This window comes from Acipenser ruthenus, chromosome 1, assembly GCF_902713425.1.
Source record: "Acipenser ruthenus chromosome 1, fAciRut3.2 maternal haplotype, whole genome shotgun sequence".
Taxonomy (NCBI): Eukaryota; Metazoa; Chordata; class Actinopteri; order Acipenseriformes; family Acipenseridae; genus Acipenser; species Acipenser ruthenus.
In genome coordinates, this window is record NC_081189.1 from 98501339 (window position 1) to 98522319 (window position 20981).

General features: G+C 39.1%; 1 protein-coding gene across 8 annotated transcripts in view; it reads left to right on the plus strand.

Moving 5' to 3' along the window:
- Nucleotides 1-20981, plus strand: part of limch1a (LIM and calponin homology domains 1a) — a 159345-nt gene that overhangs the window by 106576 nt on the left and 31788 nt on the right. For 3 of the 8 annotated variants that reach the window (XM_059032646.1, XM_059032647.1, XM_059032649.1), the window contains 3 exons: nucleotides 14111-14363; nucleotides 15435-15713; nucleotides 17085-17396. In XM_059032646.1, the coding sequence (XP_058888629.1) occupies nucleotides 14111-14363; nucleotides 15435-15713; nucleotides 17085-17396 (844 nt within the window). The remainder of the gene's footprint in view (nucleotides 1-14110; nucleotides 14364-15434; nucleotides 15714-17084; nucleotides 17397-20981) is intronic. The other 5 variants (XM_034920929.2, XM_034920930.2, XM_059032650.1 and 2 more) reach the window with 2 other exon arrangements.

Sequence of the window (20981 nt, forward strand, 5' to 3'; positions counted from 1 at the left end):
AATTAGACAGCAAACCTTGGGAGGTAAAATGGTAACACTATGGGCACATCTTTTATGACAACAGTCTTGCCATTAACTGAAGGCCATTTATTCTGGATTCAGTGGGGGGGGGGGGGGGGCCCACCACCACCACCACCACCACATTCATTTTAGCTAACTTCCATATATAGCTACAGTATACTGTCAGATTCCACCTACTCCTTTTATTGCTCAGTGGAGATGTTTAAGGAGGACAGAGATGTTTTGGACTCCTGTAGTGGATTGTTCGTGCACTGGGCATGTAATGTATCCAGACAACTTTTAATAATCAAGAAAAGCACACACTCATTTAATTTGAAGTTAAGAGCAGTATTAGTACTCCTTATGCTTAATAATGGATCGAGTGGTTGCAGGCCACTTTGGATCCCTGCTAATGGTTAATCTGGGCATTTCCAGTGCCTTTACAGGTTTAACAGAATTAATACGTCAATAGAGCAATACAAGTGTGGTTATCATATGCTTAGCCCTTAGGCTAGCCATGCAAAAAGCTAAAACGCCCACCGCTGAATCCTAAAACATACAATATATCACTGTCCATAGCTAAAATATAATTCCTATACCTTTATAGCAATGCATCAATATAAATAAATGAGATATACATTCAAAATTGTTCTTAACTTCCACTATATGGAAATGTAGTTGTAGAATACAACGTAAAAACAAGAGTTGTCTTCAAAGACAGATTTCTGAATATGACCAAACAGCAACCAGCTTTTTCAGAGATCCTCAGAGCATGGACCACACAACTTGTAGCAAGTCGAGTGATGCTTGACTAAAGTCTTGCCTCAACTTTTTTATATAGTTTTTTTCTCCACTTCGTGCATCAGAAGACCCAATTATATCTACCGTAATTATTTTGTTTGTTTTACAACTCATATTTTAAGTGAACAATATATTTCAAAAGTGCCGGTAACTCCTTTAAAATTAATTGGATATGATCTCATGTCTGCCACCTTTTCTAATCTCTAAAATATGTAAAGTAATATTGATAACATTTTCCTGGTGCATTTTCCTGGTGTCCTTCTTATTTATTAAGATATAAGTGTATATAGAGAGATGGTTTTTAATAAATAACACCAGTTATTCCAGCCTTGGTCTAAAATATATGTCATTCTCAACGTAAAAACTGTTTGCAGTGTGTATTTAATAAACTTGTTTCTTATTTACAAGTGTGTATTGAATGGACTTGGCTCCTCTCTATCTAAAATCCCCTGCTTCAGCTGTCATTAGACAGCTTGTAGATGAGAGTTCGAGGGGGCCTACTTTCTAACTGGTTCTCTTTTAATTAATAAGAAACTCTACTGTAAGGACTTTCCAAATCCATTGCAGTTTAATAAACTGCTCGGACCGGTATCTCTACAGATAAGAAAAAAGCTTACATCCTAATTTTTTTTATAAATAAGCTCTCAGTATTTTCTTGTAATATAATGAAGTAATGGACAGTAACTTAGTTTTTCTTGTACTTCTTGTTAGTTCCTTTTAAAAAATCATTCATTACAGAGACCTTGAATTTAAACAGCTGACAATCCATGAATCTTGCTTCAGTTGCCAAAAAGCACTTTCCATGCTCAGCACCGCTTTGCTACAAGCAGGTAAAGGCGAGGTTACAAAATTATTTTCTTCAGTAGGTCTACTGTATACTAAAATTATTAACCCTTTGCAGTCCATTTATTAAGTGCGCATCAGGTCCAATTTATTTTCACACATGCAGTTAATTTTAGACGTGCTGTTTAAAAGTATTTTTTTTCACAGTCAAATGGGTTTAAAAGGCCCTGCATATCAACAAAGCACTCACTAGGCATCTCCAGCCCCGCCCCACCCTTTCGTTCGCTATCGCTTTCACATATGCCAAGAAATAAATAATAATAATAATAATAATAATAATAATAATAATAATAATAGTCGTACATACCGATCAATCATCTCCTGATCACTCGTTTTATCACCAAACTCCTCAATAATGCAATTCAAGTCATTATTTTATTACTATAACATCTCAAAAAAGCTCTGCAAATGTCCGTGATAGTCTCTGTGCGCTGATGCAGTATCAGACAGCTTGTTTCCTTATGACCGCCCATATGAGATGCCAAGGGGCAGGTATGACTATTCATGAGATACGCCTTTTTCTTTTTTTTTTTTTTTCGGCTTGTCTCGGCTCCTGTCGCTCCCACTCAGCCATTGAATGGTTTTCTCGGCTTTTTCCGGAGAAAAAACGACTAGAAACCCGTTTTTTGCGTTTTTTTGATGATGTCGGACAGGGTCCAACAATGGACTGGCTAGGAATAATTGCAATGTCGGACCAGGTCCGACAATGGACCGCAAAGGGTTAAATCCAGTTTACACTATATGGTCTTGTATTCATAGAGGTATTCTTATAGAGGCTCTGTGTTTAGTTTAAAACCTGTTTAACTAGAGTTTTGTTAGTATAACGCTTTATACATAGGCAATGGTCTTGATAGGAGACGCAACTGACCAGCAAACCAACTTTAAATGCCCCAATATTGCTTCACTCGGGCAAGCAGAGTTGAGGGGTACCCTGCAGTAAATTCACTGACAAAAAGCCTGTAGCTTTATGCATGTGGAGGAGGCTGTGTGGTCCAGTGGTTAAAGAAATGGGCTTGTAACCAGGAGGTCCCTGGTTCAAATCCCAGCTCAGCCACTGACTCAATGTGTGACCCTGAGCAAGTCACTTAATCTCCTTGTGCTCAGTCTTTCGGGTGAGACGTTGTTGTAAGTAACTCTGCAACTGATGCATAGTTCACACACCCTAGTCTCGTATCTTGTAAAGCGCTTTGTGATGGTGGTCCACTATGAAAGGCGCTATATAAAAATAAAGATGATTATTATTATTATTATTATTATTTATTATTATTATTATGTGCCCAAGTTAGTAAACTAGGTTACAGCTTTGTATTAAATTGTTTCACTTTTAAATTTAACAGTTTCCCTGTAGTAAATACTTCTGTTTTCTGTCACAGCAAAACTTAAATAAAACACTGTGGCTTTTTTCGTTTCAAATATAATACTGTCAAAAGGGTTGCTTTTTCTTTTGCACTACCTAAAAACTTTTCTAATTTAATTAGTGAAATGCTCACTTCTGCGTTTTCTATCAAGGCTATAAGCCTTTTGGCAATGGTAGTTCTCAGTTAATGAGAGTTTAGCTCATTTCTCAGGTATTTCTGGTTAGCTCGACCCCAACCTAGCTCCTTCTTTACTCAGACTTATAAAGATTTCTATAATAATAATTTATTGTGTTATACTAGAATAAACAGGTATATAGAATCCTACAATATTCTCATAAACTAATGCAGAGTACATTATACTTTTTTTTAACAGTGTGTTTTAACAATTTATTTAGTATTTCTGCTGGCTTTATATTCTTTAAAACACAGTACAGTTATTACAGCATTTTAACACACATGCAGTTTCACAAATGTTCAATTTGTATCCCAAAGATCAGCCTGCTTTCAGTATTGGTGACAGTCTTGGGTTAGTTTCTGCTCTCAGTGAGTCTGTCAAAACCAGCACAGGTGTGGGTGACAGTCTTTAAAAGCCTGATACCTGCAAAAAACTGAAATCTTGTTAGCTGGGTTCCCATCTCTACACTCTCATTTCCATCATCAGTGGGAAGGCTTCAAATAAATTAAGCTGTTTATCAAAGAGCCACCCATCTCTGCTGCATACACCTTTCACTCAAAAAAGGTGCTGACACCTTGTACAAGGGAAGACAGGTTTTAGGGTCACTCGTGACAATACTGTGTAAGAAAAGAGATAGGTCACACACCAAGTTCCAGTTTCAAAACCAGAGGTTGCTTTTATTGTAATCACACAAGAGCGAGGTTACAGCATTGGAGAGAACTTCAAAATCATCTAACACAGCAGAGTTCACACAACATTTTTATACATGCATGCAAAACAACATCAGTATACGCCCCACAAACTGTCTCATCAACCTTCACAAACTGTTTGTTCTCAGAACTTTCCCGTTATCTGCTAGCCTCCACCCACTTCTTGCAGTCTGTTCTCTCTTGAGACATCTGTTTTTTAGCTGTTTATCAACTCCAGGCGACTTCTGCTTACAGTATTTTCTTAATCTAACATGCATACTCATATTAACTGTTAAGCTTAACTACATTTTGTTAGTAATTATACATTAATTCAAACCATCATTAGTAATAAAAGTAATGAAAGAAAGAAGTAAACTTCTCAAATTCTCTCTTGCAGCCCCCCTTTGGTGGTATGGTACTTTGTACATTAACACCACACTGGTTGTTTATCATTCTCCTTTTCTTCCTCGTCGTCGTCTCTCTCAGTGTACTGTGTGTAGGCAGCAATTTTCTTCAACTTATGCCACCAGAAGCACTGTACATAGTTCCATAATGATATCAAAGAAGTTAGTATCAAAATATCAATAAAACATATGTCCACCAAGATGAAGCTGTCACACCACCAAACCTTGCATATTATTTAAAACAGTGGCCTCTTTCTGAGCCAATTTGACCTCTCTTTTTGTCTATTTTCATTGATGCTTTGCTCAATAGCTACCTTACTTGTATATGCATTTTTGCAAGTGTGATTTTCTCTGGTTCCTCATACGTTTCATTCTACCAGGCTGTTATCGGGAAGTCTAGACTGACGGGTGCCGGTGTGTATATATTACCTAGTCATGCTGTATGTGTTGGAGCAAAGCAGAACCCTTGGGACACTTGGCATTCTAGGGTGTCGTCATATAACATAGTGGTATGATTAGATATTATGCACCAATGATATTGTCCCACCTGAACTACGCGTTCTGTGTGCTCTAGTGGGTATATCTCCATTTCATTGGATATATTTGCATGCAATTTTGTAATGGTACTCCATGTACAAACCACATGGGATTGTGTCTCATAACAACAGGAGTGATGGACTACCTGAGTGTCATTGTGGTCTATTGTTTGCCGCGGTCCACACAATGTTTGTTTGATTGTGGACTTTACCAATTGGTCTGATTTTCAGAGCTTCCTCATTTACATTACTAGGGGTCAGATATGAAACTAGGGCAAATCCAATGCCCCCTTGGTATTCTTTCCCATTTTCTTGTGCCCTTACTTTTAGGGCCCCCACCACATGTTCAGCAGTACCATGGTACAGTGCTAGCTGTTGTAATTCTTCGTGCGCTTTACGCAGTACCTCCCCCAGTCGTATGTCCATTATCTCTGATTGTATTTCTATTATTAAATCTCTGGCAAACAATTTACAACCAATCCTTTCACTCAGGTTATATAACCCCTCCTGTGCTCCTCATAGTACAGCCATTATTGCATTTCCCTGTAGAGTCACAGCTTGGTTAGTATAACACTCCTGAATCTTAGTGTTGCATTCCTTTGCCTGCTCTATGGGCAATGTCTGCCATTAAATACCCCAGCTCAGCTATATCAGCTTAGTTCAAAACTGAGTTACCTGCCCCAAACCAGCCTGCTATATCATCAAAAGGTCCCCTCCTGACTTTTGGGTTTACCAGTTGGGGGTGCTTCTTGATACTGTACCTGCTGCGCGTCAGGATTTTATATTCTCATATAATAGCTTGTAATTTCTTCTGTCACCACATTCCCACTTTTGAGGAAGACTTACAATGTTCATTAAACATTGCTGTTACATTTGTTAGGTTATATTGTTATATTACCATTAAATTAGCATTAAGCACTATTTTCTTTTCTGGGCCAAGAACTATCCCCATTTCAGGGAGTGGTCTTGTTGGTGGACAACTATCAGGCTTGGTGTCATTACAGGTTGTTAACGTTATATTTTTTAACACCTCTTTATATGTGCAGTTATGTGACCATACATCTACAAGGTTATCTGTCTTGTAAAGTGCTTTGTGATGGTGGTCCACTATGAAAGGTGCTATATAAAATAAAGATTGATTGATTCACGTGGTACGGAACATTGTATTAATGTGCAGTTTTCTACTAGTTCTTTTTGCCATACCCATGCCTGCTTTTCCTCGTTTGCCCATGTGGTCAGGTTATATTTATAATCGTATCTTGCATATTGTGAGCCATTTCTACCAAATGCCATTCCGGACCACTTTCCGTGATTTGAACCTGTTAGGGTTACCACCTTTTGACAGTTACTAGTATCCCTCTCCCTGGAATCAAAAATGTTGCTGTCTTTATGTACCCATATGATGGTTCTCGTGGGGGCCATGCCATTGTTACGTTATCATAATACAATCCATGTATTTGTATCCTAAAAATATCCTAGAAGATATGTTATTGTTACAGCTAGCTTCACATATTGTCCTTTCTTTATGCACCCAGTTTGTGTAATTGGGGTGGTCGTAGGGTCCCATCTGGCTGCTACTATCACTATGGTCCAGCTAAACCATAGCCATAGCGTTGTCATCATGTGTTTATTTTCATGTCTTCTGGATCTGGTGCTTCTGCCAAAGAACAAATGTAGTACAATTAGTTACCAGTTATGTCTCTTATTTTCAGGTTTTTAAATGGCAGCTGTATACCAGCCACTCTTACTTTTGCTAGTCCATACCGCTTGGCCTGTGAGACAGGGTACCAAGTTAATGCCTGTTTCCTGCTTTTTACCCGAATTCACGGTCCCATTACTTCAATCACTGTATATGGGTCCATCCATCGTGGTCCAAAAGCTGAGCTTTTTGCGAAGTTTTTTAATCATAACTTCACTGATTTCAAACTTAGCTTCAGTGTTATGCTTTTCCCATTGTTTATCATTATTTAAGTCTGACTGTCTGTTGCAGTATTGCATCTTGTTTTAAAACCTATAACTGTTCACTCATGGCCTTCATGAACTGTTATTGTGTTAATTTTGTCATTTGTCCAATTGGTGGACACCCTACTAGGTCCATTAGTAATCGCATCACCCTACCAGCCATTATTGTGTATGGACTGATCCCAGTTGCTTTTGAGGGTGTGGCTCTTAATTTCATCAGAACCACTGGCAATTGTTCTGGCCAATATTTGCTGTTCTGTAGTAGCATTTTTGTGATGGATTCTTTCAGCGTGCGATTCATACGTTCCACCATCCCGGAGCTCGGGGATGATGGGGAATATGAAAACGCTGCGGCATTCCAGTTATTTGGCACAGGTGTTTCATAATTTTACCTGTAAAATGTGGGCAACAGTTTGGTCCATAGCAGTCGTGCTACTGTCAATGCGTCATTAGTCTTTGTCGGAAATACTTCTACCCATTTACTAAACCTGTCTATGATTACTAGTAAATATTGCAGTTCTCCTTTTGCCATTGGCAATGGTCCAGTAGTCATTTTGGATGTGCTCCCAGGGTCCCTTGGGGGATTCTGGTCTAGCTATCTTACCTTTACCTCCTTTACCGGTATTTACACTTGTGCATACAATGCATTCACTACATTACTGTTAAATATCATTCTTCATACCTTGCCACCAAAAGTGGAGTTGCACCAACGCAGTGGTCGTCTCAGCACCACTATGACCGACCTCGTGATACATCTGCATCACTTTTTTTCTGTAACGGCTGCGGTGTGACCCATTGGTCCCCATGCATCACCAATCCCTACTGTACTGTGACATTTGTGTTTTGTTTTAGTTCTCCATCTGGCTGCCACAACGTTATTTGTAGCTTCTGCAGTGTGTCTGTTTTAGCGGATGCCACTATTGTTGCTACCGAGATAAACATTTTACAGCGTTGTCTGTGTTTGTTTCTGCTTTTGTGTCTAACACCCCCTCTGTGGCTGCTCGCTTAGCGAGCAAGTCAACCACAGCGTTGTGGCTTTCTTCCCAGTTTGGGTTAATGCTCTGGTGTCCTTTTAACCTTGACAACTGAGAGTGATGTTTTAAGATTTTTATGTATTAGAATTTTGTTCCAAATATCCTTAAGTGTTTGCTGATGTTTCAGCGGCTGTCCAGATGCCGTTTCCATTCCCCTCTCTGCCCACACAGAAAACACCCTAGCTTCAACAATTTAATCAACAATTTTGTGGGGATCTGATACTAGAGACGTCATTTTAGGTATTACTTTATTCAACTGCTGATAATCAATGGTCAACTGCCATGACCCGTCAGGCTTTCTCACGGGCCACACTGGCGAGTTTGTGGCCGAGTTATGTCTCACCACACCTTGAGCTTCCAGCTCTTTTACAATAGCCTCTACCGCAGCCACCACCTCTGGTTTAACCGGGTATTGCTTTTGTGCTTTATTCGGGTCTCCCTCAACATTAATGAGCCCCCCACTCACTAGACCACAGTCCTGTTTAGACTTGGCCCACACCCCTCGCACTTGCCACACAATCTCGGCCAACATGGGATTTAATGTTTGTAACATTTGGTGCACTACAAGCACCATATTCCCTGTCTACCTGTAAGGACAGGGTAACTTTCTTTTTAGGTGTGCTCTTAGGCATATCACTAGTTCTCACGAAAACAAAAGTATAAGTATCTAAAGGTACTGGTTCCGAACACTTACATAGACTGACACACTCCAATCCTCTTACAATGTTATCCTACAGCATGTGTGCACACGCCCCCGATAATGAATCAATAGTTCAAAACGGTCCTACCCTGTTGGATCACTTGCCACAGGCTAAGGAAGTCCCCCATGGCGTCTCCCAGTGTCGTGTCAGGATACGCGGGTAGCCACAGCGTCCCCCAACACGAAGGTAGTCCCTTCGATGTGTTCTGTTTGGATATGTATCAGTTAAAGGTAAGGTCCCACGGCTTCGGCACCATCTGTAAGAATAGAGATATGTCACACACCAAGTTCCAGTTTCAAAACCAGAGGTTGCTTTTATTGTAATCACACAAGAGCGAGGTTACAGTGCTGGAGAGAACTTCAAAATTCTCTAACGCAGCAGACAGTTCACACAACATTTTTATACATGCATGCAAAACAACATCAGTATACGCCCCACAAACTGTCACATCAACCTTCGCAAACTGTTCGTTCTCAGTACTTTCCCGTTATCTGAGACATCTGTTTTTAGTTGTTTATCAACTCCAGGCAACTTCTACTTACAGTATTTTCTTATTAACTGTTAAGCTTAACTATATATTTTTTGTTAGTAATTCTACATTGTTAATTCAAACCATCATTAGTAATAAAAGTAAAGAAAGAAAGAAATAAGCTTCTCAAATTCTCTTACAACTGCACAACACACAGTACTCCCTGTAATAGAAAAAAGGAAATGGTAAGGAAATACCAAGGAAATCAGTCACCACTATTAAAGAAATGCCATGGTTTTAGCGATTATATTCACACTCCCTTCCATAATAGTCAGTTGTCTTGTTTTGGTATAAAAGGTCTTTTTATATTTTGTTTTTGTTGTGGTGCTTCAATAGAGGTGAACCCTTGACATGTATAAAATCAATCCCCAACCTTTTTTGTTTCCCGGTTCCCCAAAATAATAATTGATTCAGTGATGAGAACATGCTCTTTTTAATACTCATTTTTAGGATTGAGACAAAAAAACCAAAAAAAAAACCTATTTTTTCTTTTTTTTAACATCATGTAATCCAAGATACTACAAAATTATATTGCAAAAAAAACCAAGAAACCTGACCAGTACATTTTCTGCAGACCTAAAAAGAATTAAATATAGATAAAATATATTAAATATATTTGTGCCTCCATTAAGCATTTCAGTGTGGAGCCAAATGTCAGAAAACAATGCAGACATTTGATTTTTATAAACCTTACTGGATTAATTAGAATTTAAAGCGACTGCCTGAAATGAAACACAAACCAGTGCACCAGCCCTTGTCCTAACACACTGCTTTCATTATAAGTCAGTCTCCTGAAACGCTACCTCTGATGCAAGGCTACTTTACCTTGATTCCCTAGTGCATGAGATCATAGTAACATGCCTACACTATAATGCACAACTACATTTAGCACTCGCTTCGCAGGCATCCAGCAGGGAGAGTATGATAAGCTGTCAACAGTCTTTCTTTGATCAAAAGTTGGGTAGATAAGCACTTTCCAGACCTGTGTTTAATTGAAAGAGCATTATTGGTTTACTGTTCTTGGGAAGATTTTAAATAGTTAAGGTTTTGAACAATCTTAGTTATGATAAGACCATATGATCAGGTTCAAAGACATTTGGCTGATCTCTGTAAAAAGAGATGTGTTCACATCCAATCTTGCCTTTTGTTACTCTTCACCTGTAACTCTCGTGGATCAAAACCATGGAAAATGTCATTGTGCCCTTAAAGGGTTACATGCTAGCTACTGAAATAAATCCATACACTCATGTGCAGCTTTGAAAGAAGACAGTTGTTTTATAGCAAACATGTACAGTATTATCAGGTAAGATTTGTAGTTTATATTACGGCTAATTTACAATGCAATAATTCTAAAGCATTACTCTGCAGAACTCTCGATTCTTTTACTTTATTGTAATCTGAATGTAGTTTCATTTTCTGAGGTCTCTAGAAATCTGCTGGGTACTTGACAGTTATGCATCGGTTTCCTTTTTCTATACCAGGTTTTTTAAAGGGAATGCTTTTAAGTGAAGCTGTTTTATAGAGAAAAACTGGAGATTGCAGACATGTGCTGTGATAACATCTGGCGGTTAACTTCATCAGGGGAAAAAAAACTGCACTAAATGAACAATGAACTTGTAACCCATTGTTTTAGACTGGAGAGATACTGCATACCCTGGTAATAGAATAAGCTAAATCTTTTTCAAACAGCTTTCAGATTCCTTATCTCTTGTACTAGCATTTTGTTTTTGTACAGTGTATGCTTAACAACTGTGTCTAATCAAGAGGATGTGACCTAGAGTCAAGCATATGTTCTTCAAAGATGAAAAGAATACATGTATTATGTACATGGCAAAAACCCAGTTTATTATTCATGTAATGGAGGATTTAGTGTTTTTAGTATTCTGGAATGTCCGTGGTTACTTTACCAATAACAAAGAACGGTAACAAAGATAGTTTTCTTTATTAATTGGTGTATTAAATGAGAACTTGAACTGTAAGCTAAGGCTTATGAAAACTATAAACAACTTTTGATTTAAAAACAAAAAAAGTGTGTGTTTTAAAGATTCCATATTCAAGAAACTTGGCATGACTCTTGGCAAAATTTTAAGTTTATGATTTCTGTGCAGCTTCAATTAAATGTGCTGCAAAGCGGCTGGTCCAGCACACACAGTAGCACAGTTGATCCGTAAGGGACCCATAAAATATTTGTATTTTTTTCTTTTTTTTTTTTTAGAAACTGGATGTATTTTCAGTCAGTCATCCCCAGTTGCATTACAAATGTTGAATTTTTATCAATTTGATTGTTGTGTATTATGATAACTTAAACTCTCCACTGATTGTGGGATGTGATAGTTGTATTATGTGACCAATGCATTTTACAGTACAGTAAATCAGTCCTTTTTCTCCTTGTGATTTTATCCAGGATTGTGACTGCAAAGGATGCTATACATACTGTATGATGATGCAGCATTAATCTCATGGTTATATGAAGATATGCATCATTGATGTTAATCTATCATTTTTTTTTTTTTTCATGGAACCAGCCTTGGCAGGTAGTTATTTCACTTGATCCTAAAGAAATCCGGGACATCTGGAAAACATCTTAAAAGAGAATGTGTTTTTATGAAAAGAAATTCTGAACTTTGCAGCTGGGGTTAGCCAAGTGTAATTGATTGAAAACAATCAAATTATATGTGGTGTAAAATTGCTTTAAACGTGGAAAATAAAATCCTTGTGCTGTAACGGATATAAACTGATAATACCTGGCTAACCAACTGAAGTTAGTAGTACCACAGCGAGTTCAAATTCCAGGAAGTAATACGATGGTTCGTTCATTTCTAAGTCTAAATGTAGTTTTTGAAGATGACTGAAAAATACATCCTCAGATCAGGTGTTGCAGTGCTTATCCACTTCTGGATTTTAAACCTTCCTCCATTTAACTATTTGCCGTTTCACTGGAATTGGGCAGGCAGCAAACTTTTAGTGATGAGGATTTGCGACAAATGATGACATCTGCGAAGCACCAATACACTTTCTACATATTACAAGTGCTGCTGTGGTTTAATTTCTACTTTAAATGTGTGAACCAGCTTAGTATAATTACATGTATCCGGCAGATACCAGTTATGTTACTATTACAAAAAAAAAATCAGGTTGGGGTTTGCTTAACTCTCTGGAGTCCTGTGGTTCTCTCTGTGGACAGGTTGCAGTAGTGACTCTGAATCGGTCTGTGTTAACTCTCTGGAGTCCTGTGTTTCTCTCTGTGAACAGGTCGCAGTAGTGACTCTGAATCGGTCTGTGTTAACTCTCTGGAGTCCTGTGTTTCTCTCTGTGGACAGGTCACGATAGTAACTGAATCGGTCTGCTTTAACTCTCTGGAGTCCTGTGTTTCTCTCTGTGGACAGGTCGCAGTAGTGACTCTGAATCGGTGTGGTTTAACTCTCTGGAGTCCTGTGTTTCTCTCTGTGGACAGGTCGCAGTAGTGACTCTGAATCGGTGTGGTTTAACTCTCTGGAGTCCTGTGTTTCTCTCTGTGGACAGGTCGCAGTAGTGACTCTGAATCGGTCTGGTTTAACTCTCTGGAGTCCTGTGTTTCTCTCTGTGGACAGGTCGCAGTAGTGACTCTGAATCGGTCTGTGTTAACTCTCTGGAGTCCTGTGTTTCTCTCTGTGGACAGGTCGCAGTAGTGACTCTGAATCGGTCTGGTTTAACTCTCTGGAGTCCTGTGTTTCTCTCTGTGGACAGGTCGCGGTAGTGACTCTGAATCGGTGTGGTTTAACTCTCTGGAGTCCTGTGTTTCTCTCTGTGGACCGGTCGCGGTTGTGACTCTGAATCGGTCTGCTTTAACTCTCTGGAGTCCTGTGGTTCTCTCTGTGGACAGATCACGATAGTAACTGAATCGGTGTGGTTTAACTCTCTGGAGTCCTGTGTTTCTCTCTGTGGACAGGTTGCAGTAGTGACTCTGAATCGGTGTGGTTTAACTCTCTGGAGTCCTGTGTTTCTCTCTGTGGACAGGTCGCAGTAGTGACTCTGAATCGGTGTGGTTTAACTCTCTGGAGTCCTGTGGTTCTCTCTGTGGACAGATCACGATAGTAACTGAATCGGTCTGGTTTAACTCTCTGGAGTCCTGTGTTTCTCTCTGTGGACAGGTCGCAGTAGTGACTCTGAATCGGTCTGGTTTAACTCTCTGGAGTCCTGTGTTTCTCTCTGTGGACAGATCACGATAGTAACTGAATCGGTCTGCTTTAACTCTCTGGAGTCCTGTGTTTCTCTCTGTGGACAGGTCGCAGTAGTGACTCTGAATCGGTGTGGTTTAACTCTCTGGAGTCCTGTGTTTCTCTCTGTGGACAGGTCGCAGTAGTGACTCTGAATCGGTCTGCTTTAACTCTCTGGAGTCCTGTGGTTCTCTCTGTGGACAGATCACGATAGTAACTGAATCAGTCTGCTTTAACTCTCTGGAGTCCTGTGTTTCTCTCTGTGGACAGGTCGCAGTAGTGACTCTGAATCGGTGTGGTTTAACTCTCTGGAGTCCTGTGTTTCTCTCTGTGGACAGGTCGCAGTAGTGACTCTGAATCGGTGTGGTTTAACTCTCTGGAGTCCTGTGTTTCTCTCTGTGGACAGGTCGCAGTAGTGACTCTGAATCGGTCTGGTTTAACTCTCTGGAGTCCTGTGTTTCTCTCTGTGGACAGGTCGCAGTAGTGACTCTGAATCGGTCTGTGTTAACTCTCTGGAGTCCTGTGTTTCTCTCTGTGGACAGGTCGCAGTAGTGACTCTGAATCGGTCTGGTTTAACTCTCTGGAGTCCTGTGTTTCTCTCTGTGGACAGGTCGCGGTAGTGACTCTGAATCGGTGTGGTTTAACTCTCTGGAGTCCTGTGTTTCTCTCTGTGGACAGGTCGCAGTAGTGACTCTGAATCGGTCTGGTTTAACTCTCTGGAGTCCTGTGTTTCTCTCTGTGGACAGGTCGCAGTAGTGACTCTGAATCGGTCTGTGTTAACTCTCTGGAGTCCTGTGTTTCTCTCTGTGGACAGGTCGCAGTAGTGACTCTGAATCGGTCTGGTTTAACTCTCTGGAGTCCTGTGTTTCTCTCTGTGGACAGGTCGCGGTAGTGACTCTGAATCGGACATGCCACACAGGAGGATGCCAGACATGAGGAAAGATGACATGCTGGCCCGGAGGACATCTTACAACGAGCCCAGATCAGCAATGCCTTTCAATCAGTACCTGCCCAACAAGAGCAACCTCACGGCCTACGTCCCCACACCTCTGCGCAAGAAGGCGGCAGAACGCCAGGAGTACCGCAAGAGCTGGAGCACCGCCACTTCACCCATCGGGGGCGAGCGGCCATTCAGGTAATAACCCTTCGATTTAATTTCAAGATGTGCAAATATGTGCCTTCTAGAACACATGCATACATATGAACCTACGACATGCATTGCTGGTATAAATATTCAGTTTGCTACAGAGATTATCAAGGGACACGTTTCCTGTTCTTTGTACACAGCAATGATCCTTAACACTTTAATGTTGTCCAGTGCCTTTCAGGGGGATCATAAAGGCAGTGGAAAGAGATGATAGATATTTTCTGGTGACTGCTGCTTATTGCTGTGCCATACCATACATCTGGTCTCCAGAGTAGGGAATTTTAACCATTTAAACTTTAGTTGCTGTAGTTATTGAAGTCAATGTGATTTTGAGAAATGGTTTGATAGAAAGAAAAATAAAGGGAGAACAAATGATGACATTCATACCCATTCTTTTTTCTCTCTATAGCCCTTAAGAATTTGTTATGAGTTTATAGATTGAATTAAAAGCCTCTCCCTGCTTTTTCTCTCAATTGTTGCATTGAAGTGAGATTTTATTATACAATTTAATTATCCGGACATTCAGAAACTAAAGGAAGAAAAGAATAATTGTTTAATGTTTCATTTATTCTTTTCATTGACAACAGGGGTCAGTCTTAAATCTAATATCAGAAAAGAAAAACTGCCTTACCAGCAGCAATTCCAAGCAGGTTTGACACATTTATATAAGATATTGGATATACTCACTTTAATAATTCTAGCTGCAGGGGATACATAGTAATTGAGCTATCTCTCTGGTTTGTTTTCACTGTGCAGTTATTTGGGACTGATTTGCTGACATATGGATGAGAACTAGATGAAAACTCATTTTAATAATGACCTGGTAGTTTCCTTTTATTATTGATCAGTCTCTGGGCTTGACTCAGCTGTGAAAGTGCAGCTACACAAGCCCCATTTTGTTAACTTGAAAAGGGCCCAATCCAGTCTATACTTTTTCTATACTTGCAGCCCAAACTATCTATATATTTTTTTTATTGCATCCATGTCTGTGCTAAGATGTTTTTTTTGTTATTATTGAGCTAGTGACTGCCATGTAAACTGTATTGTATAACTTAATAGCCACCCTGAAACAATAGAAGAAGAATACTGTGAAACTTCTGTTTGCTATGAAGACGATGGCATGGCACGTGCAGAGCAAGAGGCCGGCCACAGAGCAGCGAAGTCTCGGGTAGATAATGTTCAGTATCAAGAAATCGGAAGAGGCCATTCCCAAACTGATAGGCCGAAGGAAAGCCTACCGCACAAGTGGGAGGGAAAGGATGAGGAGGAAGTGAAAAGGCTGCAAAGACTTGAGAAGGCTGCCGTCAGGGTCTTGCCAACATCAGTGCGCTACAGCAGGTTAGCTGAATCATTCTGAGGTGCCCTAATAACCGCTTGAACTTGGTGTGGTGGTGTTGCAGTTGATGTGGCTGCTTAGTACATTATAGTTTGTGCTTAAAAAAAAAAAAATCATATTTTCTCCTTTCAGATGTTGTCCTTTGTTACATCGAGTTTCATGTTAACAAGGTGCAATATTGTGGCAACGCTTTATTGAAGCATCATCCATTGTTTTTTGAAGTGATGTATTAATTCATTACTGAGGGCAAAATTCAAATTGATGAAAGGAAACATTGAGGGGGGGGGGGGTAGTGTGAAAAGAGTCAATGTTTCCCTCAACAAATTGAAACTTTCAGTTAATAAACTATTATGAATGGAATTGGATACAGAATAAATTGTAGCTGTAAATCAACTGATCCACAAATCTGCCCACATATTTGTTGTTGTGTGGTTGCTTAATGTGCATGATGGTGTGAACTACAGTACACAAGTAATCAAAAAGGCTGTATACTATAGTAAACTAGCAGTCAATTAACGAAGCTAAACCCTATTCATTTAACACATGACATACAGCTAACAGTCAAGAATCTCAATGTTATAGCAGTAAACTGATTCTTTATGAAGTCATTGCTACTGGTATTGGTCAAGCGGATTTAAAGATTGGCAGAACTATGTGCACAGAAAGGCAGCCTTCTCCAGAAATAAACTTGACATGGTGAGATTAAAAGCCTATGTGTGTCAGGCAAGGCTGCAAGTTAAGTGTATGCTAGGTTTATTTGTAAGCTCTTGTGTTGTGTTGTAATGTAGTTATTTACTTTGAAATGCACACATCTTACACATTCATATATATTAAAGCCCCTGTTATTTATAGCAAAACTTTTTTTCTTCTACCTTGAAAAAAAAAAAATACCAAAGACAATTTTTTAAACCAGGAAAATAGAGTTTAATAACAGAGTTATTACAGAGTTTAATAAAAACCAATCAGTTCCACTGATTGGTTTTTATGTCTTGACATTACAGTTTTGGCATGATTTAATAGGCCTTAAAAAATAAATATAGCTTAATTAACAAAAAAAATCAATAATGTATTGCGTTATTAATTCGATACAACCAACACCACCACATTGGGCACTGGGATTTGACGTTTGGCCAGACAAACATGAATTTATTTGACATTTGGAAGCATGCGTTTTAACTTATCGCACTGGGTGCATCTTGGTGGTTTGCTGCACTGTCACATGGTAACCTGATTTGGAGTGAGGTTGAGTGGCTCCGACCTTACAGCTTAGTTTTCTTTTCTTGGGGATTGTACTAACAGCATGTACAGTGCGTACATTTGGGCCCAGTGTGGAATAAAATCTACCTTTTCAACCCTCTGCGTGTCCGCCCAAGGCCAGACAGTGAAGAAAGCCAGCCCGCCCCTCCGGATATAATCCTCCGTCGAGATAACGACTTTCTAAAGTGCCAGCAGGAGGGGGAGTCCGACTCAGAGGACAAAGAGCAGGAGCAGAGACTGCCGGACATTGAGAAGGATGACCTGGCCTCCAGGAAAGCCAGAATGAACCAGTTCAAACCCAAAGTTCCACATAACACATTTTTGCCAATGCCGTGCTCACAGAGAGATGAGGAAAAATGGGAGAACATCAAGAAAGCTACCCACCTCGTTACAAGAAGCCCACTGGATAGACAACAAGGAGTGACCAGGTGCAGCATAAATTTTCATATTTTTTTGATGTCACAATTTTATTTAAAAGCTGCATGGGTCTAGATAAATTATAGCTGGACCCATGCAGTTAAGGGTTATTACTCATTAATGTTATTGGGGAAATGTGACTGTTAATAGCATGCCCACACTTCTACTCTACATTGGGCACAGGTTTGAACCAAGCCAGGGATTATAAATGACGGAAAGTTGAGTGAAAAAGAGAGCTGTACTGCAGCCTGTGTGTTTTATTCAAGTGGTAAATGTATGTGTTGTGGTCCTCTGACTTGGGCTTGCCTTCGGTTTGTGTTTTTACTGGATTTAAGTGTAGCTTTTGACACCATTGATCACTCTGTTTTAATTGATCGCCTTGAAAATATGGTGGGACTGTCGGGTACTGTCCTGTCCTGTTTCCTGTCCTTTTTCTCTAACAGGTTTCAGTTTGTTAAAATTGAGGAGACCTCTTTTTTTTATCAAAGGTTACATGTGGGGTCCCCCAGGGTTCAATTCTTGGCCCAATTCTGTTTTCTCTTTATATGCTACCCTTGGGTAATATTATTCATAGACATGGAGTTAATTTTCACTGTTACACTGATGATACTCAGCTTTACCTGTCCCTCAAGCAGGGTGATGGGTCTGCTGCTAATATTTTGAATACCTGTCTTGCTGACATCAAAAATTAGATGTAAAACTTTGTAATGCTAAATTCAGACAAAACAGAACTGATATTGGGACCTCCAGAATATACACGTCTGGTTTTGTACTTGATGGTCTTTGTACAGATTTTAGAACAGAAATAAAAAACGTAGGTGTCATTTTTGACTCCGACCTCTCAATTGAGGCACACGTTTAAAACATTCTAAACATTTCTTTTTTTCATTTAAGAAACATTGCCAGATTTGAGAGGTATTTTTTCAAGACAGGATGCTGAGCGATTTTGATGCATGCTTTTATATCGTCAAGAGTTGATTATTGTAATGGTCTTTTAAATGGTATTGGTAGCAATGTGATATCTCGTCTGCAGCTTGTACAAAATGCTGCTGCAAGAGTTTTAACTGGGACTAAGAGACAAGCTCATATCACTCCTGTGCTGGCATCTCCATACTGGCTTCCTGTCTGATTTTAGGATACATTTTAAGGTGTTGTTATTAACCTATAAGGCTCTAAATGGCCTTGCTCCACCTTACCTTAAAGATCTTTTAACACCATACGTCCCCAATCGGTCACTCCGATGTGAGGATGCCAGGTTACTTTTCTATACCCATCATTCAGAAAAAAAAACTCATGTGGCAGATGCTTCTGCTATATTGCACTGAAATTATGGAATGAGCTGCCCAGTACTGCAAGGGAAGCTCCCTCGGTCGATGTTTTTAAATCTCGATTATTATTATTGAGAGAGAGAGAGAGAGAGAGAGATCTGTGTGTATATATATATAGATAGATAGATATGAAAATGAAATGAAAAAAATAATACAATACCATATACAGTAGGTATACCATAAGTACTTTAAACTAATTATACCTCTTACCTGCCCTCTCCTTTTTTAAATCCTGTCCTTGAACTAACAAACACATCTATATGTTTTTCAGTTTCTATTTCCCTCTAACTGGACTGTTGTGGTTGTGGTTGTGGTGGTTGTTGTTGTTGTTGTTGTTGTGGTGGTTGTTGTTGTGGTTGTGGTGGGGGTGGGGGTGGTTGTTGTTTGTCTGCCTGCCCCATATATAGAGACCCAGCTCTTTGTAAAGGCCTCCATTACACAGTCTGACGTGGAAAAATGGGAGAGGCTCAAACTGTCCACAGACACCAGGTGGTTGTTCTTCTCTACCCGAAATCATGGAATTAAGATAAGATGGCATATTATAAATGAAGAAAAAAGTACAGTAAAAAAATATTTTATATCTATTTATTTATTAGAGGTCGGCACGGGTACCTGTCTGGTTTTAAATTACCCGACCGGAGTCTCTTTTTACTACCCTGGTATCAATTTATTTATTTGAGAATTTAAAGAAAATGTAGAAAATCTGACAATACAGTTGGCTGGCGTAATAAAGACAACATTAAAACAAGCTTTTGCATTAAGCCTTTTCTTAACTGACAGGATATCAATGTTTTACAGTAAACAATAACACACAGTGGCAAGTACAGCTCAATAATAAGAACTGCAGCGACTGTTCTTCTCAGGCACTAAATCGGAAAGAAAGCAACATAGCATCCTGTTGGATTTATGTCAGCGATAACTCTGTGATTCATTAATAATAATAACTGTGTGGCTTCCAATAGGGAATGCTTTTTCTACAGTTACTGCACAAATATAGTTTCTTACCAAAAAGATAAAATAAGTAGCCTTTATTTATTAAAAACAATAAACAAATAAATACAGTATTGTGAGCGGTGTATCCCAGAAAACAGACTGAAAACTGTAAACATGTTTTTTATTTTATTTTATGAAGTAGATTAATAAAAAAAGCATGCACTTCAAACTGCGTAAGGTGCAAAGTACACAATTAAATCAGTATGAGAAAAACATTACTCACTTACGAAATGCTTACCTAATTTGTTAATTGAGGTTAAATAAAAAATATTTGTGAAGCACATTAAGTAAGTGTGCTAGTGCTATCTCCTTTGAATGAAATATTTCCTTGGCAGAGTTTGCAAATGTATGTTTTCTCCTGCTTTGGTAAAGAATTTCCACACAATGCTGCTTTGCTGGATGCCATGTTTTAAAACAACAACAGCAGCAGCGGAATATGGCCAATAGATGTCGCAAAGAATCACACAGCATGAAACACATTTAACATGAATAACTGTATTCAAACTAAGACGGTGTTGTTGTTGTTGTGTTTTCCAGTACGTAAAAAGGCTACACAGGTCAACAGATCTCAAGGGACTAAATGTATGTTTACTATACAGTACTTAAATATGTACTATATTTAAGTACTATATAGTCCGGGTATTTTTCACAGCGGGTACCTGGTTCCGGATTTTCTAGCCATGGTGTTAAAAGATCTATCTAATATATATATATATATATATATATATATATATATATATAGATATAGATATAGATATAGATATATAGCAGTTTTATCAGAGGCTTACCTTCTTTGTTTCCTTGAAGTTGTTTTTCATGTAGAGGATAGAGTGAAAACCAGATCAGGGAACATTTTAAATATATTTAAATGCATCGAGCAGATTAGATATCTCTCCTTTCTCAGTTGATACTGTAAAGAAAAGTGTTTTCAGTTTATAGTACCATTTATTACTTTTTATTGCGCTTTGTTTCTGACAAACGGTTAATGGTCTGATATTGCAGACATTAGGCTGTGCAGCAAAGCTGAACCCAGTCCTGCCAATCAGTTTGCTCTAGAGCAGTTAGAGGCCTAACAGAGCCTTCTGTTAGCACCACTTAAAGATGATAATTTAATCTTTTACCACATTGGCTGTTGTTCCTAGACCAGCATGTAGCACATTTGAATTTGTGAGCAAGCAACCAAGGGGAGTATAGAGCCTTTCTAGTGGCATTTTTTAAATATTTGTAATCTATAAGAAATTGAGAATCCAAAATGTTTGTATAGTATGAATAGAA